This window comes from Rhinatrema bivittatum, chromosome 6, assembly GCF_901001135.1.
Source record: "Rhinatrema bivittatum chromosome 6, aRhiBiv1.1, whole genome shotgun sequence".
Lineage (NCBI taxonomy): Eukaryota > Metazoa > Chordata > Amphibia > Gymnophiona > Rhinatrematidae > Rhinatrema > Rhinatrema bivittatum.
The window spans coordinates 10,456,237-10,483,396 of NC_042620.1; the positions used below are offsets into that span (position 1 = coordinate 10,456,237).

General features: G+C 49.2%; 1 protein-coding gene across 3 annotated transcripts in view; it reads left to right on the forward strand.

Annotated features, from left to right (window-relative positions):
- The window catches only part of CFAP65 (cilia and flagella associated protein 65), a 401,443-nt gene that overhangs the window by 187,041 nt on the left and 187,242 nt on the right, over positions 1–27,160 (forward strand). For all 3 annotated transcript variants that reach the window (XM_029605027.1, XM_029605028.1, XM_029605029.1), the window contains exons 16-18: positions 70–235; positions 13,773–13,901; positions 15,122–15,344. In XM_029605027.1, the coding sequence (XP_029460887.1) occupies positions 70–235; positions 13,773–13,901; positions 15,122–15,344 (518 nt within the window). The remainder of the gene's footprint in view (positions 1–69; positions 236–13,772; positions 13,902–15,121; positions 15,345–27,160) is intronic.

Consider the following 27,160-nt stretch of genomic DNA (forward strand, 5'->3'; position numbering starts at 1 on the left):
TGCTGATGTGCAGCTTGGTGTGGGAATATGCAAGTGCCGCCTTATCTCTTCCTGCTTTTGCTCCCCCAGGCTGAGAAGGACCAGCTGGACTTGGGAAACATTCTGGTTGGGGTCCAGCAGTCATATAATCTGGTGATGTTCAACAACGGGAACTGTTCTCTGGACTATGAGCTGAGCGTGGAGCAGACCATCACAGGACTCACTGACCCGGATGAAGAATTTGTCGATCCCCTTGGTACGTAAGACCATTTCAGTTGCACATGTACTTGCCAATCTCAGATAATGATTTGCTAACTTTAAAGGTACAGTGCCGTGCTGTGCAGATGTGTGCTTGCGTCACTCTTAGTTCCTTGAAAGTTGGACCTTCTGTATTCCCAGGAGTCGGGCGAAGGTGCTGGGGATAATGCAGCTTTTTGACCTGATGTACCCTGAGTATTAACTCTTGCTCTAATGTCCATTAGACAGCAGGTACAGCTCTGTGCATGCTTGGAATTAATTGTGATGAATTCTCTTCACTAAACTCCCTATTTTAGTTTCCTTCCCCTCTTTGCTCTTAAAGGGAGAGGCACAGTATTCTGTTTGGGGAGGGCTGTAGGTATGGCTTGGCATCCGTGTCAACTTTTAGGAGCTTTCAAACCCTGATTTTAATCACTGTGATCATTTCTGTCATGGCAAGAAAAAGGAGATGGAAAGGAAGAGGACTGTGGGCAACTTAAAATGCCATTTTGAGGGACATTTTGGACATGTGTGTTAATAAAGAGGACGTGTCTTAAAGCCCCATTAAAGGCATGAATTATTTGCATTAGTCTGGATTCATTTTTTGGTAGGCCAGAAAGACTTTTGACCAAATGTGGGCCTGACCTTTCAAAAGCAGGAGAATTGGCCATTTCTCCTCTCTAAACTAGGTCTAAAATTCTTATATGCAGACGACGTACAAATACTCATTCCCATTCAGAAATCCATCAATGAAACCCTTCAGTACTGGGAATCATGTCTGACATCCATCAATTCTCTCCTCTCCAATCTACACCTAGCACTCAACGCCTCTAAAACTGAAATCCTTATCCTAGCAAATCAACCAATCGATTCAATCCACCAAATGATTCAAAACGCCTCACAAACTCACACACTACCACCCAGTGTCAGAGATCTAGGAGTCTCCCTAGACAATCAACTAAGCTACAAATCCCACATTAATTCACTACTAAAAGGGGGCTTCTATAAACTTCAAATCCTCAAAAAACTGAAGCCCCTCCTCCACGCCCACGACTTCCGCACTGTTATGCAAACAACCATACTATCTAAACTCGACTATTGCAACTCCCTCCTCTTAGGCCTCCCAGCCTCTTCCACTAAACCCCTCCAAATCCTTCAAAATGCTATGGCAAGACTCTTAACAAACACCAGAAAAACTGACCATATCTCTCCCATACTCCAGGACCTCCATTGGCTCCCCATCGCCTTCCGTTCCCAGTACAAAACACTCACCATCCTCCATAACACATTATACAATAACAACTCCCCCTGGCTTGAAGACATGCCACAATTCCGTCAAGCTAATCGCCCCACTAGAAACTCCCTTGCTGGTACTCTCCAAACCCCCTCACTTAAAATTGGGCACCTTACCACTACCAGGGATAGAGCCTTCTCCATTGCGGGCCCCACCCTCTGGAATTCCCTCCCCGTCAAACTCCGCTTAGAACCGTCCCTGAGCCATTTCAAAAAAGGAATCAAGACATGGCTCTTTAGACAGGCCTACCCCAATTCCTCTCAATCCTAGTCTTAGTCCTCATGCTCAGCCTATATACCTTCCCCCTGACCTCCCCCACACCCTCCCAGTGCCCCCCCCCCGCTCCCTCCCCTAGCGCCCCTTAGTCCCCCATCACCCCGCTCTTTCCCCCCCCAGCAACCTCTCCCTGAAAATACCCTTGCTCTAATGTACCCCTGTTCCCTCCACCCCCTGTTCCTTTTCCCTCCTCTCTCCCCCCTGCACCAGCATTTCGCTGTACATCCGTGCCCTTGACTCCCTACACTGTAAATAATTCTTATATGCTAAGTTCTTAAGTGCACATGCCTCTTTAACATTGTTTATAAGTTCATTTGCATATCTAATCCTAACTTGAATGCAAAAAGTTGTAACGCTGCTCGTTGATTCTCTTCTATTGTACTTTTGTATATTATTATCCAGTTAACCCTTTCCTCGTTCATTGTAATTTCCTTTCTCAGTTACTTGTAAACTGACGTGATGTGTCCTACGAACGCCGGTATAAAAAAGAGTTAAATAAAATAAAATAAATAAATAAATACATTTCAAGAAGAAGAGATGGGGAAAAGAGATGATAGAGACTTGGAAAAGGAAAGGAGAAAATGTGGCACAAGAAATGAAGGGATCCAGAAGTAGGAGAAAAAGGTAGAAGGGGATAGTGAGAGGGAAGGGGTGGAAGTGCAGATGAAACAGGAAAGGGAATATTAAATGGAGGGAATATGGAAGAGGATTCAGAAGAGGCATAGAAGGAAGGCAAGAGAAGCATGATAGCAGAAAAAGACCAACAGCTCAGCTCTACTCAGAGATCCCCTCTGGCTATTCCAGGCTTGCTTGAATTGAGATACTACTTTTAGACAGGGAGGGATCCAGGAATGGAAACTGAGAGCTAGGAAGGGAAAGGGAGTGAAACTGAGAGAAGCTGAGGAGAGCTTGGTTCCAAAGGGTCTAAAATAGGAAACAATGATGCCAGAGTCTCTGGAAGGAATGAATGAGTAGCCGTGTTCCAGAAACATGTCCTAGTGTATTTGATTCTCATGGTCCCAATACACCTCACACAGAGAGGAAACTGCTCTGTCCTTACATGGAGAAACATAGAAACATGACGGCAGAAAGACTATATGACCAATCCAGGCTGCCCATCTGCCCAATTAATTTAGCTTTATAATTCCCCTCATTTCCTTTCAGATTCCCTGTAATTATCCCATGCTTTCTTGAATTCAGATACTGTTTTTGTCTCTACCACCTCTACTAACCTCTCTGTAAAGAAATGTTTCCTAAGATTACTCCTGAGTCTACCGTCTTTCACCCTCACCCTATGACCCTCATTCTAGAGCCTCCTTTCTATTGAAAAAGGCTCACCTTCTGTGCATGGAAACTTTTGAAATATTTGAATGTCTCTATCATATTTCCCCATCAGTCGGGGATGCTCCTGAGTTTCCCGCCATTGGGCCTTTAAAGGGAGACCTGGTGGCGTGCGCGCATGCCTAGGAAGGCCCAGAGTCAGAGTGGGTGGCGGCGGCGTCCTAGCTACCATGAGGAGCCTTGAGAACCTGGAGGTATGCGGCGGCAGCGGCTAGCCTCAGCCGCGAATAGACCCGGAGAGGAGAGCAGGGCAACACATGACGTGAGTTGAATCGGTCACAGCCATCTGCGACCGACGGTCATTACAGGGAGAGAAATAGTCAGCAGAAAAGGGAGGTGATATTGCCCCTGTGTAGGTCTCTGGTGAGACCTCACTTGGAATACTGAGTTCAATTCTGGAGGCCTCACCTTCAAAAGGATATAAACAGGATGGAGTCGGTCCAGAGGGGGCTACTAAATGGCTAGTGGTCTTCAGTCTAGAGCAGGGGTCGGGAACCCATGGCTCGCGAGCCAGATATGGCTCTTTTGAGGGCTGCATCTGGCTCGCAGACAAGTGTCGCCACACTTTCCCGCTGACCCAGCTGCTCCCCGGTCCTCCTCCGCCCGGGCTTAAAATGCTGTCAGCCCGGGCAGAACGCAGCAGGACAGCTGGAGTCAGCGGCACCGGCATGCTTTCTTCTTCCCGCCCCCCCCCCCCCCCCCCCCGCGGCCCGGAAGAGGAAGTGAAGAGTATCGGGTGCGTGCGCGGCAAGAAGAGGCCACGCTAGTGCGCTCGGCATCGGCCCGAAGAAAAGAAGACTGCAGCGCGGCTCGGAGGAAAATGAAGAGCTTCAGCCGCGGCCGATGGGACTCCGCCTCCGCGAGGACTGAAAATGAAGAGGTTAGCGTTGGGAGGAGGCTGCTGCTGCCGCGAGTTCCCGGGGTGGGGGAGAGAGAGAGTGAATGAGCGAGCAAACACAACTTGCTCTGTGTGTGTGTGTGTGAGAGATTGCATGTATGTGAATGATTGAGAGCCTGTACATGTGAAAGAGAGTATGTCTGTGATTGAGAGCCTGCCTGTGAGAGAGAGAGCATGAATGTAAGTTTACCATTGGGAACCCCTAGCCAGTCAGGTTTTCAGGATATCCACAATGAATATGCATGAGAGAAAATTTGCATGTTATGGAGGCAGTGTATGCAATTTTTCTCTCATGCATATTCATTGTGGATATCCTGAAAACCCGACTGGCGGGGGGGGGGGGGGGGGTCCCCAGGACAGGGTTGAGAACCACTGCCCTAGAGGAGAGGAGGAGCAGGGGTGATATATGATACAGACTTTCAGATACTTGAAAGGTTTTAATGATCCATGTTCAACAACAAACCTTTTCCGTTGGAAAAAAATCAGTGGAACTAAGGGTCATAATTTCAAACTCCAGGGAGGAAGACTCAGAACCAATGTCAGGAAGTATTTCTTCACGGAGAGGGTGGTGGATGCCTGGAATGCCCTTCCGGAGGAAGTGGTGAAGACTAAAACTGAAGAATTTCAAAGGGGCATGGGATAAACATTGTGGATCCATAAAGGCTAGAGGATGGGAATGAAGAGCCATGGGGGTGGCTTGCTGGAATGGTGGCTACTACCTGTTGATTACTACCCTTACTCAATAAGCCTTCACATGGTTAATACAACTCCAACATTGCTCTCTGCTTCAACAGCAAGGGAAAATGTGGAAAAGAGGATTTGTATTCAGACAACAACCAACAAGGACTGAACTACACAGTCTGGGTAAACAAATAAGCATGGGGTAGCTTGCTTATTGCGGCGGTTAATACCCTAAACCAATTAAGCCTGATACTTCACTTTGAATGCACATACAGATTTGCTCTCTGCTTCAATGGCAGGGGGGAAATGTGGAAAAAGGATTTACATTCAGACAACATCCAACAAGGCATTGATCTGTGCAGTCTGGGTAAACAAGCATTGGGGTAACTTGCTTGATGCGGCGGTTACTACCCTCAACCATTAAGTCTTATGATTCACCTTTGATGCAACTCCAACATTACTCTCTGCATCAACGGCATCAACAGCATCAACGGCAGGGGGTGGCAGGAAATTCGAATCAAACAGTTACCAACACGGGCCCTGAACATGGTCGGTTACTACCCTCAACCATTAAGCCTTATGATTCACCTTTGATGCAACTCCAACATTACTCTCTGCATCAACGGCAGGGGGTGGCAGGAAATTCGAATCAAACAGTTACCAACAAGGGCCCTGAACTTGGTGGCCGGTGAAACAGATAAGTATGGGAAAAAACCGATGTGATATCTCGATCGAATGTCGGTATACAAAATAAATAAATAAATAAATAAATAAGTGTGGGAGCTTGCTGGGCAGACCGGATAGGCCGTTTGGTCTTTTTCTGCCATCATTTCTATGTTTCTAGGTTTCTATGTTTAGTCAGGCAATAGCATTACATATTTTGGCTTTTCTGCAAGAGGGTTTGGTCAAGGGTTTAGCCTTTAATTCTCTGACAGCGCAGGTCTCAAGGGCTGTCTTCAAGGTAAGGTGTAGGGATATTCTCTGCACATCTGGATGTGATGCATTTTCTTCGGGGAGCAAAGCATTTATGTTCCTCAGTGAGAGAGATCTTTCTCACAAGACAAGCAGGATGGTAGTCCTCACATATGGGTGACATCACAGGATGGAGCCCAATCACGGAACTTTGACTGGCCCCTACTGGGCATGCCCAGCATGGCACTAACCCTGCAGCCAGCAGGGGTCCCACTTCAGTCTTCTTTTTTCCATGCAGCAGTAGCCTCGAGGTTAAGGTGCTCTGTAGAGATTCCTGTCAAGAATTTTCCTCACGGAATTATTAAAAGTTAATTTGCCCCACAGGGGTCCCCCTGTTAACTTTTTTCAAGCCGTGGTACTCTGGTAAGTTTCTACCCGTTTTCCATCGATTACCATCGAGTTTGGCCCTCGCGGCCTACTGGCCATCGACTGTACCGCGGCTCGATTTCTTTCTATGGCCATAGTGTCGGGGTTCTGTCGGTGCCCGGACTGTACTCATACCATGTCCATTACAGACCCCGATAAAGTCTGTGTAATGTGTCTTGGATGAGAGCATGAGGTCCTGACCTGCACCAAATGTGCCCTAATGACACCAAAAGGTTGCAAGGCCAGAATGGAGAAGATGGAACTTCTTTTCCGAGCTCAAACCCCGACTCCATCCATTGCATCGATGTCATCTGAACCGGCACCGTCAACTTCACGCCAGCATTGACCGCCGACCGGTGACCGCCCAGCATCGACGACTTCTCGGCCATTGACACCCTCTACTCCCCCTCAAGACCGAGGGGATCATAAGGAGAAACATCGCCATCGGCACCGAAAGACTCGGACCATCGAGGGAGTGAAATCATCGACCTCGCCATCGTCCGAGCCGCTGTCAAAGAAACCCCATCCAGAAAAGGCACCGACCTTTTCGGCATCGGGAGCCGCGACTCTGCCTTTAACAGTGGTCTCTCCGTCTATGCCTCTGCCTCCTTCTTCTGTTCCGGAGCTGGGGCTGCTTGCTCCAGGTCTCCGAGAAGAACTGGACCGGATGGTTCAGGAGGCCATTGACAAGGTGATGCAACAACTCCAGGTTCCTCCGGCATTGACATCGGTACCGATAGAGGAACCGACCACCGACCCGATTTCGGCAGCGTTGGCACTGCTGCTATCCAGGATGGAAGCGCTTATCGCCGCTTTTCCACCGATGGACCCCGGGTCACCAATGGCTCCGGTGCCCTCCCCGCTTGCTCTGTCATTGGGAGGAGAAACACCGTTCCGCATCCCTCCATCGGGAGTTCTGCCTCAGTCATTGAGACCGATACAGCCATCGCCACAAATCCATCGGTGCCGATACTTCCATTGGTGCCATTGAGTCATTCATCGATGCCCTCGATGCCTGCGCCGAGACCTTCGATGACTTCATTGGTGCCTCCGGTAATTCCTTCGATTCCTTCGGAGCCTAGACTGGGGCCTTCAGGTATCCAACCACCCCATCCCACTCTAGTTAATAGAAGGACAGGTGCTGATCCTTACGATATCTGGACTGATGACTCCTCACCAGACACCGATGATTTGCCATCACCACCTTCACCCACTGAGAGTAGAAAGCGTTCTCCTCCAGATGACCTTTCTTTCATAAATTTTGTGAAAGAAATGTCTAAATTGGTTCCCTTCCAATTACAGACTGAACAGGATGATAGACATCAGATGATGGAGTTGCTCCAATTCCTTGATGCTCCCAAGGAAATAACTTCCATCCCTGTCCACCAAGTTCTTCTGGAACTCCTCTAGAAGAACTGGGAACATCCTGGCTCCATTGAACCAGTCCACCGAAAAGCTGACACTACCTATTTGGTACAGTCAGCTCCAGGTTTTCAAAAACCTCCATTGGATCACCAATCTGTGGTAGTTGAATCTGCACAGAAGAGAGCAAAAAGATCAAAACCTCATATTTCCTTTCCCCCTGGAAAGGAGCAGAAGTTTCTAGATGCCATTGGTCACCGAGTCTTCCAAGGATCAATGTTCATCTCTCGAATAGCCGCTTACCAGCTTTATATGACCCAATATAATAGGGTCATTTTTAAGTAGATACAGGACCTGTCAGACTCCATGCCTCAGCGACTTCAAGAACAGCTACAAACCCTACTTAATAAGGGTTTTGAGGCAGGCAAACATGAGATCGGATCATCTTATGACATATTTGACATTGCAACCAGGGTATCTGCAGCTGCTATTTCAGCAAGATGATGGGCCTGGCTCAAATCTTTAGACCTTCGATCTGAAGTCCAGGACAGACTGTCCGACCTCCCCTGTGTCGGAGACAATCTGTTTGAAGAGCAGATTCAAAAGACAGTGGCTGAATTAAAGGACTATCATGAGACCTTAAGACAGCTCTCTCTGATACCTTCGGACTACTCTTCCAAACAGCCCTTCTGGAAGGACTCTAAAAAGTCTTTCTTCCATCCAACGAAGTCCTACCCGCCACCAACCAGATCCTGTTCTACGAGACCATTTCTAAAAATACAGTCTCGTCAGACCCGGAAACAAAAGCCACAAACAGCCCCCCCAGCCGGGTCCTGCTTCTGGCTTTTGACTCTCGCATAGAGAGCAGCAGCCTGCTTCCATTACCCCATATACCAGTGGGAGGTTGGTTGTGCCATTTCAACAACAGGTGGCACTCAATCACCTCAGACCAGTAGGTCCTAGCGATAATTGCTCAAGGATATCATCTCAATTTTCTCTCTATCCCACCGGATTCCCCATCTCTAAGGACGTGGAAAACATCCAACCATTCATTGCTCCTGGTACAGGAGTCTCCCTCCTTCTCCAGTCCAGAGCAATAGAACCAGTACCATCTCCTCAGCAAGGCCTCGGGTTCTATTCCCGGTACTTTCTAATTCCCAAAAGATCGGGAGGCGTTCGTCCAATTCTGGATCTACGAGCCCTAAACAAGTACCTCCAGAGAGAAAAGTTCAAGATGGTAACCTTGGGCTCACTCCTTCCTCTTCTACAAAGAAGAGACTGGCTCTGCTCTCTAGACCTCCAGGACGCATACACTCATATTGCGATAATTCCATCTCATCACAAATACCTGAGGTTTCTCGTAGGCCCCAAGCACTATCAGTACCGAGTGCTTCCATTCGGCCTCGCATCTGCACCACAAGTCTTCACAAAATGCCTCGTCGTGGTTGCAGCCTTCCTCAGGACTCAAGGTGTTCACGTCTACCCCTATCTGGACGATTGGTTAATCAGGGCTCCGACTCAGCAAGCCGCTTTGTCGTCCCTACATTTCATCTTAAACACTCTAATTTCACTCGGATTTCTCGTCAATTACGACAAATCCTGCCTAGTCCCATCTCAAACCTTATCGTTCATTGGGGCAGACTTGGACACTTTGCAGGCAAAGGCTTTCCTGCCTCGACAATGTGCTCTCACTCTCATGTCTCTGGCGAATCAGTTGCAGTCTCAACATTCAACCACTGCACATTGTTTTCTCATCCTCCTGGGACACATGGCATCCTCAGTTCAGGTCACCCCAATGGCCCGCTTGGCCATGAGCGTCATGTAGTGGACTCTAAGGTCACAATGGACTCAATCTCTTCAGCCCCTGTCGACCATTGTCCACGTAACCGACTCACTCCATCTCTCTCTCACCTGGTGGACAAATCAGACCAATCTTCTAAAGGGCTTGCCCTTTCAGGTGCCAGACCCTCAAATAATTCTCACCACCAATGCTTCCAACTTCGGATGGGGAGCCCACGTGGCCGATCTGCAGATACAAGGTTCTTGGTCTCCAGAGGAAGCCAAACACCAGATAAATTTCCTGGATTTGCGAGCAATCCGATACGCTCTCAGAGTATTTCAGAATCGCCTATCCAATCAAGTCATCCTGATTCAGACAGACAACCAAGTGGCCATGTGGTACATCAACAAGCAGAGAGGAACAGGCTCCTACCTTCTGTGTCAGGAAGCTACACAGATATGGGCGGAGGCCCTCTCCCACTCGATGTACCTCAAGGCCACCTACTTGCCGGGAGTGAACAACGTGTTGGCAGACAAGTTGAGTTGCACCTTCCAACTACACGAGTGGTCTCTAAACCCCTCCGTAGCGAACACCATCTTCCAAAAATGGGTTTATCCTCAAATAGACCTCTTTGCATCACCCCAGAATCGCAAAGTAGGCAATTTCTGCTCTCTCACTCGCAGCCAACATCATCCACCAAGAGACGCATTCTCCCTATCATGGGTAACCGGTCTCCTATACGCATTCCCTCCACTTCCACTTCTCTCGAAGATTCTCGTGAAGTTACGTCAGGACAAGGGAACCATGATCCTGATAGCTCCCCACTGGCCCCACCAGGTGTGGTTTCCAATGCTTCAGGATCTCTCCATTCGCAGGCACATTCCTTTGGGAACAGACCCGCTTCTAATCACTCAAAACGATGGGTGCCTTCGCCACCCCAATCTTCAAGCCTTGTCCCTGACGGCATGGATGTTGAAAGGTTAATCCTTCAACCTCTTAACCTTTCTGATCCAGTTTCCCGTGTCTTGATTGCTTCACGGAAGCCTTCCACGAGACGATCTTACTCTTACAAATGGAACAGATTCGCGTTTGGTGCTCTTCTCAGGCCCTTGATCCCTTTACCTGTCCAATCCCAAAGTTTATAGACTATCTCTGGCACTTGTCAGAGTCAGGGCTAAAAACTTCCTCCATCAGAATGCATGTCAGTGCGGTAGCCGCCTTCCATAAAGGTGTCGGGGATGTCCCTATATCAGTACATCCCCTTGTCACACGATTTCAGAAGGGCTTGCTTCAACTCAAGCCTCCACTTTCTCCTCCGGCCCCTTCTTGGGGCCTCAACCTGGTTTTGGGTCAGCTCATGAAACCACCATTCGAGCCTCTTCATTCCTGCGATCTTCGCTATCTAACATGGAAAGTGATTTTCCTCGCGGCAATCACTTCCGCTCACAGAGTTAGTGAGTTATAGGCACTAGTTACCTATCCACCTTACACTAAACTTCTGCAGGACCGGGCAGTACTCCACACTTACCCTAAATTCCTATCTAAGGTAGTTTCGGACTGTCATCTCAATCAATCCATCACACTACCTACCTTTTTTCCCAGGCCCCATTCCAATCCAGGAATGCAGGCTCTGCATACCCTTCACTGTAAACAGGCTCTAGAGCCTGTTTACAGCTGCCCCAGGAAGAGCACTCAGTTGTTTGTCTCTTTCCATTCTATCAAATTGGGACAACATGTGGGTAAGCAGACTCTCTCCTCCTGGTTGGCGGACTGCATATCCTTTTGCTATCAGCAAGCAGGCATTCCACTTCAAGACCATGTTAAAGCACACTCTGTGAGGGCCATGGTGACTTCAGTAGCACATCTACGATCGGTGCCGCTTCCTGACATTTGCAGGGCTGCCACCTGGAGTTCTCTCCATACTTTTACAGCCCACTATTGCTTAGACAAAGCCAGAAGACAAGATTCCATCTTTGGCCAGTCTGTATTGCGTAACCTATTTACGATGTGACATACCAACACCCTTCCGCCTGCCCGGTGGGGTTCAGGATGCCATCTCCCAAATTCCACCCCAGTTGTTGTGCCTGTTGCACGCCTTTGGGGTACATTTGGTGCATGTTCGGACATCCTCAGCTTGGTACTCACCCATATGTGAGGACTACCATCCTGCTTGTCCTGTGAGAAAGCAAATGTTGCTTACCTGTAACAGGTGTTTTCACAGGACAGCAGGATGTTAGTCCTCACAAAACCTGCCCGCCGTCCCGCGGTGTTGGGTTCGTTTTCTTATTATATTTTTCGGCACTGCCTGTAGCTTTGTAACAAGACTAAAGGGGGACCCCTGCTGGCTGCAGGGTTGGTGCCATGCAGGGCATGCCCAGTAGGAGCCAGTCAAAGTTCTGGAAACTTTGACAGAAGTTTTCTGTGATTGGGCTCCATCCTGTGATGTCACCCATATGTGAGGACTAACATCCTGCTGTCCTGTGAGAACACCTGTTACATCAGGTAAGCAACACTTGCTGTCCCTCTTGGAACCTTAATCTGGTTCTTATTGGAATGCATGAGGCTCCATTTGAACCACTAAGGGGGATTACCATAAAGGACTTAATTCTGAAGATGGATTTTCTGGTGGCTATTTGTTTAGCCAGGATCATTTTGGAGCATCAAGCTTTGTTGTGTCGAGATCCTTTTCTACAGATTTCAGAATCTGGGATATCATTACGCATGGTACCTTCCTTTCTGCCAAAGATGGTTTCGGCATTCCATCTTTCTCAAACTGTGGATCTTCCGGCTTTTTCGGATTTGTCCACACCCCATACAAAAGAGCTGTGAGTCTTGGATGTAAGGCATGTATTATTGTGCATCATAGTGGATAATACTTTAAAATTGTCGGCTCAGTGTGCTGCAGCAGTCAAAAAAGCAAACAGAATGTTAGGAATTATTAAGAGGATAATGGTTAACAAAACAGAAAATGTCATAATGCCTCTGTATCTCTCCATGGTGAGACCGCACCTTGAATACTGTGTACAATTCTGGTTCCCACATCTCAAAAAAGATATAGTTGCAATGGAGAAGGTACAGAGAAGGGCGACCAAAATAATAAAGGGGATGGAACAGCTCCCGTATGAAGAAAGGCTGAAGAGGTTAGGGCTGTTCAGCTTGAAGAAGAGACGGCTGAGGGGGGGATATGATAGAGGTGTTTAAAATCATGAGAGGTCTTGAACGAGTAGATGTGAATCAGTTATTTACACTTTCGGATAATAGAAGGACTAGGGGGCACTCCATGAAGTTAGCAAGTAGCACATTTAAGACTAATCGAAGAAAATTCTTTTTCACTCAATGCCCAATTAAGCCCTGGAATTTGTTACCAGAGGATGTGGTTAGTGCAGTTAGTGTAGCTGAGTTTAAAAAAGGTTTGGATAAGTTCTTGGAGTAGAAGTCCATTAACTGCTGTTAATCAAGTTGACTTAGGGAATGGCCTCTGCTATTACTAGCAGAACTGGCAAAAACCAAGGTCTTAGTGTTTGGGTACTTGCCAGGTTCTTGTGGCCTGGTTTGGCCTCTGTTGGAAACAGGATGCTGGGCTTGATGGACCCTTGGTCTGACCCAGTATGGCATATTCTTATGTTCTTATGTTCTTGGTATCTTAAGGTTACTAATGATTTCCGGAAAATGATCACCTGTTTGTGCTGTGTAGCCCAAAGAAGGGGTGTAAGGTGTCAAGGGCTACGACTGCGCACTGGCTGAAAGAGGTGATTATTTTGTTCTATATTTGTAAGGGTCCTGTGTCTCAGGGATTGAGGGCACATTTGACTCTTTCTTGTGCGACTTCTTGGGCCAAATCCCAACAGGTGTCCCCGCAAGAGATTTTCAGGGCAGCTAATTGGAACTCGTTGCACACTTTCGCCAGACATTATCGGTTGGATGTCCAGGCTCCGGATTCCATGTGCTTTGGTAAGAGTGTACTATGAGCGGGACTCTCACGGTCCCACCCTGTTTAGGGGAGCTTAGGTACATCCCACAAGTCTGGACTTATCCAGGTTATGAAACAAGAAAGGAAAATTGGTTCTTACCTGCTAATTTTCATTCCTGGAATACCACAGATCATTCCAGAGACTCTCCTGTTGGGTGGGGGAGTCTGCTCATACTGAAAATTTGTATATGATGCAGGTGAATTCAATCCTGTTCTGTTTATGGTTTCTTGAAACAAGTTTCCATTATTTTTCAATGCAATTTCACCTTCCTCCAGTTCATGGTGGGAGTTTGGATTTGAGATTTCTTACCCTTGGTGCAATAGTTATTATCTTGGTTTAGGTACAAGTCAACACTGAGGGATTGCAGGTGGCACACTGGGTTATGTACAGTGTCAATGAAACTTTACTCTGTCTCCATCTGCTGGCAGGGAGGCAAAACCCAGGAGTCTGCACTGATCTTTGGTACTACTGGAACGAAAATTAGCAGGTAAGAACCAATTTTCTTTTCTCACAGTCCCAGTGCTTTTCACGTGAAGAAGAAACATTTTCACAGTCCTATCGCTTATCACACAGAGATGAAGCTTTTTCAGAACATTAATTTATTTACTCTTTCAGCTTTAGAGCTAGAACATTACAAAGGAACAATTTTTGCCAGGACAAAAGTTATTGTGAAAATAACTGCCAGACCAATTCGACGCCTGTTCTACACCTGGTTAATCAACTATACCATGCTTGCCCCAAAAGGTAAGAAGAGAGCTTGCAGATTATTCTCTAAGTATGGAATAAAACTGGATAGATTTGTAAGGAAGTAAATGAATAAAATGTAAATGCTGTTTATTCTATAAAGTAATTTCATTGTGATGATGGCAAAAACCACAGGTAAGCATCTTTGGCTAACTTTGCAGGTGTATTCAGTAGGATGGGCTCGCTGCTGAATACCACTGGCTATCTTATAGTTAGTGGATAAGTTTATCTCCTCTTCAGCTCCCTTAAAGTTATCTGGCTATGTTAGTTGGCATTTATCTGGCTAATTTAGCTGGATAGATGACTTCACTGCAGAACACTCACACCCTGCCCCTGAGTTAGTAGGATAACTTTTTAACTGAATAAAAAGCTATTCGGATAACTTGGTTAGTGCAGAAGGATTTTTAAATCCACCATATGTTTTGCTCTGTCTGAACTTAGCCGGACAAATGGTGCTGAATATGAACCTGATATCAGCTAGAATGAAATCTTGGGAAGTAGCTAAGGCAGACGTGAACTGGAGTTATTTAAAATAGTGAATGGAACTGGAAATACTCTGGATTGGGGAGAATAAGCGGACTGGTCAGGCAGTGAACAGATAGAAAAACATGAAAGGGGGTGGTAGAAAAGCTACTGGGAAAGTCATTTGTACAAATGCTCATCTTCTGTCCATCAATCTCATTGACCTGGAAGCAACCATGGTGGAAGAGGACATTGATGTGGTTGCAGTCACTGAATCATAGTTCTGTGATAATCAGGGCTGGGAAGTGACCATACTGGGTATCCTGCCCTCTGCGGTGCATGTGAGTGTGAGCGGGCCTATGGCACACTCCCTTCACTTCCTTCTCCTTCCCTCCCTACCACTTACCCCCGTCTTCTTTCTCCCTCTCCCTCACCTTCAGCCACTTCTCTCACTCACCAGCATCCCCTCCTGCGTCCCTTCTCTCTTTCTGGCGCCTTCAAGTCTTAACTTTCACCTCCTTCACGGCACTTTCCCTTGCATGTACTCATGCATCCCCTTCCATTTCATCCACTCCTCTCTCAACTCCTGTCCACCCTTCCCTCCTAGTCACATCTCTCTCTCTCTCTCTCTCTCACAACACACACCCCTCTCCCCCTCTCCCCCTCTCCCCCTCTCCCTTGTACCCTCCCACCCTCTCTTCCCTTCACTCTCATATCTCCCAGATACATAGTCTAGGCTTTCCTGTCTCTTTTTCCAGCCCTAGATGTCACCAGCTTGACTGAGAAGATCCTGCTGTGCCGGGTGGTAGCCCAAGGTGTGTTCCCTACGCTCTCCATCACAGATGCGTGCTCAGCAGGCAGTGCCAGAGGCATCGGCAAAGGACATCTCTGGAGACTCATGTCCTTGGAGTCTTTGAACTCATACCTGGAGCGTGACCCCACCCCGGCAGAGCTGATCTATCGGACTCCAACCCGACATAGGTAAGAGGGAAAAGAGAAAGGAGGCTATGGGGAACAAAAACAATTTTTCCAGTCCTTTTCAGGGACTATTATTCTGCAACTGGATGTTCCTGTACGTACCCGGATCAGTCCAGACAGTGGGATGAGCCTCCTTTCCAGCAGGTGGAGACAGACTAAAACTTGCAGGATGCCCTATATCAGGACAGAGCCTATCCTCTACTCCTTCAGTATTTGTCTGTCTCCAGCAGGTGCAGCATCTCCCCTTCGGTTCTCTGCTGTAGGCTAGTCAGCCTCTTCTTCTTTCTTTTTCTGCTCAAGCAAGTAGTTCTTTGATTCCCGCTTGTTTTAGAAACAAAGGAAAAAAATCTATGAAGGAAATTTTGCCTTCTTTTAGTGCTTTTACTGTTTTTGTGTGGGAGACGTCCGTCTCCCAGCTCTTGCCTGGCTCAGGGGGGTTTTGCCCCTTTTGCAGGAGGGGGTTCCCTGCATAGTCCTGAGTCCGTGGACGCTTCCAGGTGTGGGGACCAACGCTCTCCGGGCCTCGTTCCCCCTCTGGCTGCCGAGAGGGTTTTTAACCCGCTACTGCGCTCAGTAAAAAAAAGAAAAAAAAAAAAGGAGTTTAAAAGTTTCAAACTTTCAATAAGTTGCAGGTACTCACCTACCTCTAACTTATTTGCAGCAGTTGACCAGCTTTTTTATTTTTTTCTGGTCAGAGTAGGGCTAGAACTGGCAGCCAGAGAAGCAGAAGGCAGCAGGTTTCCCACCTGCTCTCTCCTGCTGTGCAGGCTGTCAATCAAGCTTTTTTTTTCAGCTTTTTTTCTTCAGCTGCGGCTTAGCTATGTCCCGGCTGGCAGCCTGCCTTTCTTGTGGGCTGCCCTCTTTGCGTTTTTCGCGGCAGGGCCTCTGCACTGCTTGCCTGCCGGGTGGGGAAGGTCCCTCCTCAGCAGGACAAGCAAATATAGCCCGGGGCTCCACTCCTCCCGGCATGGCTAGGCCTTTCCCGGGTCGGCAGAGCCTGGGAACAGCCGCCATCTTGGATTTTTCATCGGGGCTGATTTCAGTGCTCCCTGGGGCTGGGGGGCCAGATTTTTTTGATTTAACCCCCGATTTGGCCCCCGCGGGTGCCCAGGAGGGGGGTCCTGACCTTGTCCCTTTTTCAGCGGATTTTGTCCTCCTCATGCACAAATCTTATCTAGCTAGCCTGCATGAGCTGGACGAAAGCCCCCCCTTGCCCCCCCCCCCGCCAAAAATCCCTCGCTCAGCGCCGTTGACCACTGGACCGGCCACGGAGTCCCAGGGACCAGTTCGGGTGCGGGTGGTCCCAGGGGTGCCCCCCGGTGTCTCCCGTGTCCTCGGACCCCGCTGCTTCCTCGGATTCGGCGGATGCCCCCCCCCCCTAGAGGGGGATGACCCTAGAGCCCTCCGTCTTTTTCGTAAGGAGGAATTAGAGCCCCTCCTCCCTTTTGTTTTGCAGGAGCTGGATCTGGAGAGTCCCTCCGTGGATAATCTCATGGCCTCGCTCCCTAAGGATATGAACCCGGTTCTGGGAGGGCTCCGGGCTCTGGCCTCAGCCTTTCCCTTCCACCCCATGCTTAAGCTCCTTATCCTTCGGGAATGGGAGGCTCCTGAGGGTGCGCTTCGGGTGGGGCATGCGATGGATAAGCTCTATCCCCTCCCGGAGGAGGGCTTAGAGCTGTTGCGATATCCATCGGTGGATTCTTATGTTTCTGCAGTGGCAAAGCACACCACGATTCCGGTGGAAGGTTCCACGGCCTTGAAGGATTCACAAGATCGTAAGCTGGAGGCTCACCTGAAGTGCATCTTCGACGTTCTGGCCCTTGGGGTCCGGGCATCTTGCTGAAGCAGTCTCATGATGCGAGTGGGCCTCCAGTGGGTCCAACAGTTACTCTGCGCCCGGGAGCTTCCGCCAGGTGAGGCAGAACAAGCCGAACGTCTGGAGGCAGTCACCGCTTACGTATCGGACGCCCTCTACGATCTGGTCCGTGTCCAGGCAAAGGCGATGGTTTCGGCAGTGGCGGCCCGGAGGCTCCTTTGGCTACGCCACTGGTTGGCTGATCAGTCCTCGAAGACCCGGCTGGGCACGCTGCCCTTCAAAGGAAAGATGCTCTTTGGCGAGGATCTTGAGAAGCTTATGGACTCCTTGGCTGACAACAAGGTCCATAAGCTCCCAGAGGACCGCCCTAAGTCTTCCCGATCCTTCGCGGCCTCTCGCTGTCGCTTCAGGGGCCAGCGTTGCTTCGCTTCTCGGGGGGCGGGGCAGTTCTGCGAGGGGGTCTTCTCGTGCGCAGTCCTGGTCGCAGTCCTTTCGTGGCAGACGGCCCTTTTGCGAGGGCCATCCCGTGCGTGCTGCCGCTAAACCTGCCACACAATGAAGTTCAGCCGACCCATTCCTCGGTTCCTTACCTCAGCGGACGCCTCTCCCTGTTCTTCGAGGAATGGGTCAAGATCACGTCGGATCAGTGGGTCTTCGACATTATCAGAGACGGGTACACTTTCGACCTCGTCAGGGAACTTCCAGATCTCTTTCTTTTCTCGCCTTGCGGCCGGGCCAAGAGGAACACGGTGGTCCAGACTCTCTCCAAGCTTCTGGATCTGGGAGCGGTGGTCCCAGTCCCGGAAAGGGAAATTGGCGCCGGCCAGTATTCTATTTACCGTGCCCTTCCTTCCGCCCAATATTGGATCTCAAGAGGGTCAATCGGGCTCTCAAGATCCCCCACTTCCGCATGGAAACCCTGCGGGCGGTCATTGCGGCGGTCCGCCCCGGAGAGTTCCTTGCTTCCCTCGATCTCGCAGAAGCTTATTTTCATATTCCCATTCACCGCGACTATCAGAAGTATCTCCGATTCCACATTCTCAACCAGGACTTCCAGTTTCGAGCTCTCCCCTTCGGCCTTGCGACCGCTCCTTGCACCTTCACGAAGGTCATGGTAGTAGTAGCGGCGGCCTTGTGCCGGGAGGGGATTCTCGTCCATCCCTATCTGGACGATTGGCTCATCAGGCCAAGTCGGAGACCTCTTGCCGGCGGGTGGTGGATCGTGTCTTAGAGCTCCTTGCCTCTCTCGGGTGGATAGTGAACTTTTCCAAGAGCAAGCTTCAGCCCTCCCAGGAGTTGGAATTTCTGGGAGCCCACTTCGACACCCGAGTAGGCAAGGTTTTCTTACCTCGGGCGCGAGCCCTCAAGCTGATCGATTAGGTCCAGACTTTGATTGCCCTACCTTCCCCGACAGCCTGGGATTATCTCCAAGTCCTGGGATCCATGGCTTCTACCATCGACCTTGTCCCCTGGGCTTTTGCTCATATGCGTCCGTTACAGAAAGGTTTGCTGTCCCGTTGGCAGCCAGTGTCGGAGCAGTTCCACGTAGTCCTTCCGTTCTTGGATTCTACTGCCGATGAATTACAGTGGTGGCTGTCTCTTCCTCATCTTCTGCAAGGGATGCCTCTTCAAGCTCCACAGTGGACGATAGTGACCACGGACGCCAGCCTGTTGGGCTGGGGTGCGGTCTGCCTTTTTCAGTCCACCCAGGGAACATGGTTGCAGACTCAGTCGTGCTGGCACATCAATCGACTGGAAACTTTGGCGGTCCACCTGGCTCTTCAGGAGTTTCTTCCCCTGATCCGTGGCAAGGCGGTACGAGTCCTGTCCGACAACTCCACCACAGTCGCCTACATCAATCACCAAGGGGGCACTCGCAGTCCCCTGGTAGCCTTAGAAGCCAGCCGTCTCCTCGCTTGGGCGGAGCGTCACCTACAGTAAAGTTTTAGTCTGTCTCCACCTGCTGGAAAGGAGGCTCAACCCACTGTCTGGACTGATCCGTGGTACTACAGGAATGAAAATTAACAGGTAAGAACTAATTTTCCTATGAGCAGGGCTCAGGCAGATGTCAGTCACATTCACAGGCACCAGGATAAAGAAAGGGAGCTGGGGATGCTCATAGTGCTGACCGGAGCCCATTTGAGTCCAACTGGCCCTCTACTTGTTATGCAACAATTTCTTTTTATAAACTATTTAGTTATAATTTCAAATTATAATTCCAAGCAGTTAAGCCAGAAGAAATGCATCAAGATGGTAAAACAAAGTTAACCAAAGAAATATCAAAGAAATTATATTCATATCAAACTTGAAAATGAGTCCACCATGGAGGAGAGCGGAGACCAAACAAGAGACAAAGGAAAAATAATTCAGGAAAGAAGTGGCTAACAATGAGCTCATCACTTCCTAGTAGGGTCCAAAAGGCAGTTTCTCAGATTGATAGCATTCCAGGTTCCACGTGAAATCTTCCCAGAAACTAAAGCAGACAATTGAGAAGGTGCAAAGAAACCAGATTTCAACTCTTGAAATCTAACAATAGACTTACCTGGAGAACACAAAGTAAAAAACACACCCATTTCAAGCAACATTAAAAAGAATCATCTGGAAGCATTCTTATTTTATTACCTTTAAATAGTACATCTCAGTATTTAAAGAAATGCCTCAGCAAGAACTCTCTGTCAGGATCTAAGGCCAATTGAACCAATAATGCTGCAGGCATAGGGTCATCAGAATCCAGTTTTTCCAGGATTTGTGAAACATTAAAATGTCACTAGATAATGCAACATTTTTTTATAAGCTCGAATTTCAGCTAATGTTTCCATTTATGTATTCATTTTAATTTACAAACAATCAGAACTTGTCCAAGTAATCAAGTGCAATACAAAATCGCTACCAATCTACAAGTAAGTAATCAGCAAAGGAAAAAGAAACCTTGTTGTATTTTCTATAGAACCAAAATATAGAGGGGGAATCCAAGGAAACCCTAGAAGGGAGAAAAGAAGAGAGGTCCTTACATTAACATTAATCAAAAGCCATCTTATCCTGCCCTCAAATGGCATAGAAGAGGAGAATTAACATTCCCTGTACATACCCGGATCAGTCCAGACCGCTGGTTTATGCCTCCCTTCCAGCAGATGGAGTCAGAGAAAAAAGCTGAAAGGCACCTCCTGATACCCCAGTGTGCCACCTGCGATCATTCAGTATTTCTCTGACTCCAGCAGATGGCATAACCTGCGGTCCCGATCCTCAACAAGTGAAAGGGGTTTTGTATCCCTATTTACCTTTGACAAGATCAACTTTTAGTAAGTACCTTAGTTCAAAAAAAAAAAAAAAAGGTCATTCAATAGGAAAACGAATACAGACCTCTCTCCACTTGATACAGGCTAGGCTGGGCTTGTTGCGTTCGTGCCTGCTTTCACCCTCGCTCCACCCTCTCTACCTGTGTGGCGACTCCCTCCGTGCCTGATGGACGGCTTGATGCCGTGGCGTCTCCATGCCGCTTCTCCCCGGCGTCCCCAGGCTGGCTCGACGCTGTGGATCGGCCATGTTCCTGACAACGTAGGGCATGTGCGCGCTCCGAAATATGTACCAGCAACGGCGCGAACCTCATGGGCGTCCTCCTGTATTGACGTCATCCGCTTCCAACATAAAAAGGTCTTTACTTTTGCTAACATATCGAGTTAGCAAGGACTCCGATTGGACTACTTTGCACCCAAAGGATTGCTTGCGGGATTTCCTTTGGACCCGCTTTACTCTTGCAACATTGCCTCTGTGGACCTACCAGGGGTACCCACTCCTCGGGGGCCTCATTCTCTTTCTCTATTTCAGAACATAAGAACATAAGAAATTGCCATGCTGGGTCAGACCAAGGGTCCATCAAGCCCAGCATCCTGTTTCCAACAGAGGCCAAACCAGGCCTTAAGAACCTGGCAATTACCCAAACATTAAGAAGATCCCATGCTACTGATCCAATTAATGGCAGTGGCTATTCCCTAAGTAAACTTGATTAATAGCAGTTAATGGACTTCTCCTCCAAGAACTTATCCAAACCTTTTTTGAACCCAGCTACACTAACTGCACTAACCACATCCTCTGGCAACAAATTCCAGAGCTTTATTGTGCGTTGAGTGAAAAAGAATTTTCTCCGATTAGTCTTAAATGTGCTACTTTCTAACTTCATGGAATGCCCCTAGTCCAGATTGCAGCTAGGAACCGGTACTCGCTCCTCGAGGGCCTATGTTCCTGAACACTCTGACGATTCTCTATTGACTAGAAGCTATTCCAGATACAGATTATTGTGAGTTACCACCGCTCTCTCAGAGCTTTCCCTGGAACCAGGTACTCGCTCCTCGAGGGCCTAACCCTTTCCAGCTACTGAGCCATCTCAAGACCTTATGTGAGTTATCACCTAGTACTGGCTATGTATATCTGCATGCCCTGTCTATTCACTATCTACAGTCTCTTTGCAGCTCAGCAACCTTGGAATCGCAGTTCCAGTATCTGAGGGACTTCAGCTCTGCCGGGCATTCCAGCTCACTACTGCCACCTCTGGTGGTTCTACTAACCTGTCTAATAAAAGAACTATCTGTGTCTGTCTCCATACTCCAGCCTAGCCGGTGGTCCCTCTCAGGACTCCCTCCTGGGGGCGCTGTCATCTGCCATCGGCCCAAGGATTCACCTATCTACTTTCTGTCCAGCTGAGCACCATCTGTAGTACTCCGCTGGTACAGATTGCCAACTCTGCAGTCTACATCATAACACATTGCCATTCCTTAGCAGACCCATAGGAGGCAGTACACTACAGATTGCTACTCCTCCCCTTTGGGGAGGGGATTCTATCAGACTGCTATTCTCATCTGCCAGCTCCTCCCATCCGTATAGCAAATCCCAACAGATTGCTAACCTGCTAGCAGATCCCACAACAGGGCTGGGGGCCCTATAGCCTATATACCCGGAGATTGTTTAGTGCCAAAGCCCGGTGAGTAGGGGGGATTTACCGGTGGGCCAGTCCCTCCCCCCTAACAGTCCAGAGAAGTTTAATTCCTCGGTTGGGAGCTCCTTGAGCCCAGGGACGCAACATTCCCTTGGTTTACCAGCATGGTTTAAAAAAAAAAAAAAAAAAAAAAGCTGGTTTCGATCTCCCGGGTCTCCGGAGGGGGTGATTTTTTACCTGGCAGATTTTCTGTGGCAGCGCGGCCTATTATGCCACGGGGAGCATGCTGATCCACCTGTGGAGAGCCGGCAGTGCGGCTCTCCTGCGAGGGACTTTGCTCGTGCTGTATCCCCGGGGGGGAAGGCCCTTCTTAATTACCTGTGGAAGGCAAAGGACATCTCTTCCGCGGTCACGAGGCTTAGAGAGGAGTCTGCCTCCTCATAAACTGAGGCCTGTCCTGTACTCGAGAAGCGCGGGAATGCAGGCCATTTTGCCTGACTCTGGTGCCAATGCTGTGTATGGCTCCGGGGGAAGGGATTTCCCACGGCAGCTTTCTCCTCCTAATTTGAGCCCTGAAAGGCCTCGCGATTTGGGGCTTGATTCCCCGCCTCAATCCATCTTGCCTCCGGAGTGGGGGCCTTAAAGAGGCAGCACCCCTTTTCCTCTCAGTGTGTGTTATTACCACACAAAGCTTATATGGAGGCAGAGGCAGATTTGATTTTACAGGATCCTCCACCTGCAAAACTACCTAGGTCTGCGGAGGGTCCAGAGGCTCCTAGGTCCAGCTACCTCATATAGCTCCTGTCGCAGTGGTACCACCACCCTCTGTCCACCCAGAGCCCGCGGCCCAAGATCCTCCCACGGGTGATTACGTTGACAATGCCGCTCCAGTTAAAGGGGATGACCTGTGGGTGCTCAGGTTATTTCGCAGAGAGGAGCTGGACTCTCTGATCCCTCATGTGCTAGCGGAACTCGATATTCAGGCTCCGCAGCCTGTGGTGGAGCATTCCCTGGGGGATCCGGTTCTGTCGGGTCTTCGGGCTCCCAGTAGAACTTTTCCTTTTCACTCGATGGTATTGCAGCTTATGATCCGGGAATGGGACGCGCCTGAAGCCAGCCTATGAGTTAGTAGGACCATGGAGAAGCTTTAACCGCTTCCGGAGGAGTCCTTGGATATGTTTAAGATCCCTAAAGTGTACACAGCCATTTCGGCGATCGCCAAGTGTACAACCATTCCAGTGACGGGAGCGGCTGCACTCAAGGACCTCCAGGATAGGAAGCTGAAGGTTCTTTTCAAAAGAATTTTTGAGGTGTCGGCACTAGGTGTCCGGGCAGCCATCTGCAGTAGCCTCATGCAGAGAGCTATCCTTAGATGGGTGCAGCAGTTGCTCACATCTCAGGAGCTCCCCCCGGCGGAGGCAGAGCAGGCAGAGTGTATGGAGGCGGCAGTAGCTTATACAGTGGATGCCTTGTATGATCTCCTATGTACTTCCTCGCGAACAATGTCTTCGGCGGTTTCAGCAGGAAGGCTTCTTTGGCTTCGCAGTTGGTCAGCGGATATGTCTTTCAAGTCTCAGCTGGGTTCCTTCCCGTTTAAAGGAAAGCTTTTACTTGGTGATGATCTGGAACATCTCATTAAGGTCTTAGGGGACAATAAAGTTTACAAACTTCCTGAGGATAGGCCCAGATCTTCTCGGCCCTTCAGCTCATCTCTGGGTCAGCACTGTTTTCGGGCGAGTAGAGCCCCGTCCTTTGCTCCTCGGCAGCTGTCAACGAGGTCCCAGGCTTGGGTTCATTCCTTTCACGGTAGGTGGCCTCCTCGTGATGGAGCCTCCCAGGGATTCTCCGCAAACAAGTCTACCCAATGAAGGTGCGCCAGCCCATTCCTCTGTTCCAGAGATCGGAGGTCATCTCCCTCGGTTTTATGAGGAATGAGTCAAGATCACTTCGGATCAGTGAGTTCTAAATATTATAGAACACGGTTACGCTTTAGATTTGCTCGCCCGCTACGGGATCTCTTCCTGGTGTCTCCTTGCGGATCCCAGGCAACGCAGCAGGTGGTACTCCAAATCCTGTGTCGATTGAAGGTGCTGGAAGCGATTGTTCTGGTCCCGCCGGTCGAATGCCGGATAGGCAGGTACTCCATTTATTTCGTGGTCCCCAAGAAGGAGGGCTCCTTCCGTCCAATGTTGGACTTGAAGAAGGTCAACAGAGCGCTTCGGGTACCGCCCTTTCGCATGGAGACTTTGAGATCCGTCATTGCGGCTATCCACGAAGGCGAATTTTTGGCCTCTTTGGATCTGATGGAGGCTTACATTCACATAGGAATCCAAGAACATTATCGGCGGTTTCTTCGGTTCATGATCTTGGGAGAGCATTACCAGTTTCAAGCGCTTCCGTTTGGTTTGGCGACGGCTCCCTGTGTCTGGTAGCGGCTCTCAGGCGGGAGGGGATTTTATTGCATCCCTATTTGGACAACTGGCTAATTCGGGCTAAGTCGGAGGACCTTTGCAAGGTAGTGGTTCAATCGGTATTGCATCGTCTTCAGTCGCTCGGATGGGTTGTCAATTACTCCAAGAGCCAACTGGTACCATCCCAGGGGTTGCAATTTCTGGGAGCCCATTTCGACATGGTTATGGGTAAAGTTTTCCTTTCACAGGAGAGGATGGACAAGCTGATGACTCAAGTTCACTGACTTTTGTCCCTCCCCTTGCCCAAGGTATGGGACTATTTGCAAGTTCTTGGCTCTATGGCATCTACTCTGGAGTTGGTCACTTGGGCCTTTGCTCATATGAGACTTTTGCAGAGGGCGTTGCTTTCCCACTGGGACCCCAAGTCCGAAGAATTCCACTTACCCTTACCGCTCATGGATCCCACTAGGACCAGTCTCAAATGGTGGTTAGTTCCCCAAACAACAGGGAGTGGACCTAGAGAATCCCCAGTGGTTGATTGTAATGACGGATGCCAGCCTCTCCAGTTGGAGAGCGGTTTGCCAGTCAAGTTCAGCACAAGGCCAGTGGACAACTCAGGAGTCCAAGTGGTCCAAAAATCATTTGGAGATGAGAGTGATTCGTCTAGTGCTGCGAAGCTTTCTGCCTCTCATCCAGCATCAGTCGGTAAGGATTCTATCCGACAACGGTGGCGTACATTAACCGTCAAGGGGGTTCAAAAAGTCGGCCAGTGGCCGACAAAGTGGACAAGCTGATGGTCTGGGTGGAACACAATCTCGCCCGGTTGGCGGTGTCTCACATAGCTGGGGTGGACAACATGCAAGCCGATTTTCTCAGTCACCAATGGCTAGACCCCGGAGAGTGGGAGCTGTCCGAGGAGGTATTGCAGCTCTTGACTTGTCGGTGGGGAGTACCTCGACTGGGTTTGATGGCGACTCATCTGAACACGAAGGCGGCTCGGTTTTTCAGTCACAAAAGGGAGCATGGGGCAGAAGGAGTGGATGCCCTGGTCCTTCCGTGGCCCCACGACGTGCTCCTCTATGTGTTTCCCCCTTGGCCACTGGTGGGCAAAGTCTTGAGGCGAATAAAGTCTCACCAGGGGTCAGTTATCCTCGTGGCCTCGCAGGCTGTGGTTTGCAGACCTGCTCAACTTGGTGGTAGATGGCCCCTTGCATCTCGGGCACCTTCAGAATCTACTTCGACAGGGTCCAGTATTTTTCGATCAGGCGGCTCGCTTTTATCTAGCAGCTTGGCTTATGAGCAGAGACAATTGAGAAAGAAAGGTTACCCGGATGTGGTTATTTCCACTCTTCTGCATGTGTGAAAGACTTCTACTTCTCTCACCTATGATCAGGTTTGGAAGGTTTTTGATTCATGGAGCATCGGGTTGAAGGTTTCCCCGAATACAGCCTCTATTGTCCACATTCTCGCCTTTTTACAGGATGGCTTAAAGAAGGGTTTGGCGTACAGCTCTCTCCGGGTTCAAGTAGCAGCACTGGGCTGTTTAAGGGGAAAAGTTGATGGTACGTCCCTTGGCGGCCATCCGGATGTGGTGCGTTTTTTGAAGGGAGCCAAGCATTTACACCCACCAGTGCGCCCAGTGGGCCAGATTTTTAAAGGAGCGTGCGCAGGGTACATTTGTGCGCGCTACCCGGCGCACACAAACGTACACCCGATTTTATAACATTGCGCGCTGCTGCGTGCATGTTATAAAATCCGGGGTCGATGCGTGCAAGGGGGTGCACACTTGTGCACCTTGTGCGCGGTGAGCCCCAGGGGAGCCCCGATGGCTTTCCCCGTTCCCTCCAAGTCCACTCTGAAATCAGAGCGGCCTTGGAGGGAACTTTTTTTTCGATTTCCCCCCCCCACCTTTCCCTCCCTTCCCCTAACTAACCCACCCCCCGGCCCTACCTAAATCCCCCCCCTACCTTATTTGACGGAGTTACACCTGCCTCTGGCAAGTGTAACTTGCGCACGCCGGTGCGCCATCCCCCGGCACAGCCGCTGTGCCAGAGGACTCGGGCCCGCCCCCAGACTGCCCCTTTTTTGAAGCCCCGGGACATACGCGCGTCCCGGGGCTTGCGTGCGCCACCGAGCCTATGCAAAAATAGGCTTGGCGCGCGCAGGGGTAGGTTTTGGGGGGTTATTTATTTATTTATTTATTTTTAATTTTTATATACCGATGTTCCTGTAAAGAATACATATCGCACCAGTTTACAAGGAACTGAACAGTCGCCTCCAGGGCGGAAATACATTAAAACAGTCGCCTCAAGGCAGAATACATTAACACAAGTGTACAGGAAAACTATTAAAGAGAACTATTAAAGGGTTATGTGCGTATATTATTTATTTATTTTTATTTATTTAAGGTTTTTATATACCGGCAATCATGAAAACATATCTTGCTGGTTTACATAAAACAGGAGTGCAGTAAGTACATCAAACTGGAACAGAGGTGCCCGAAGGTGCAGTTACATTTAACAAGGGTAGCAGAACTGGGATGAAGAGGAAGAGAGAGATAAATTAGTAACGATAAACAATATACAGCTTAAATACTCTGTACAAAAAGGATGGTTGAGGGCTGCTTGCTTTGAGGAGGAGATAGTGAAGTCATTATATTGTG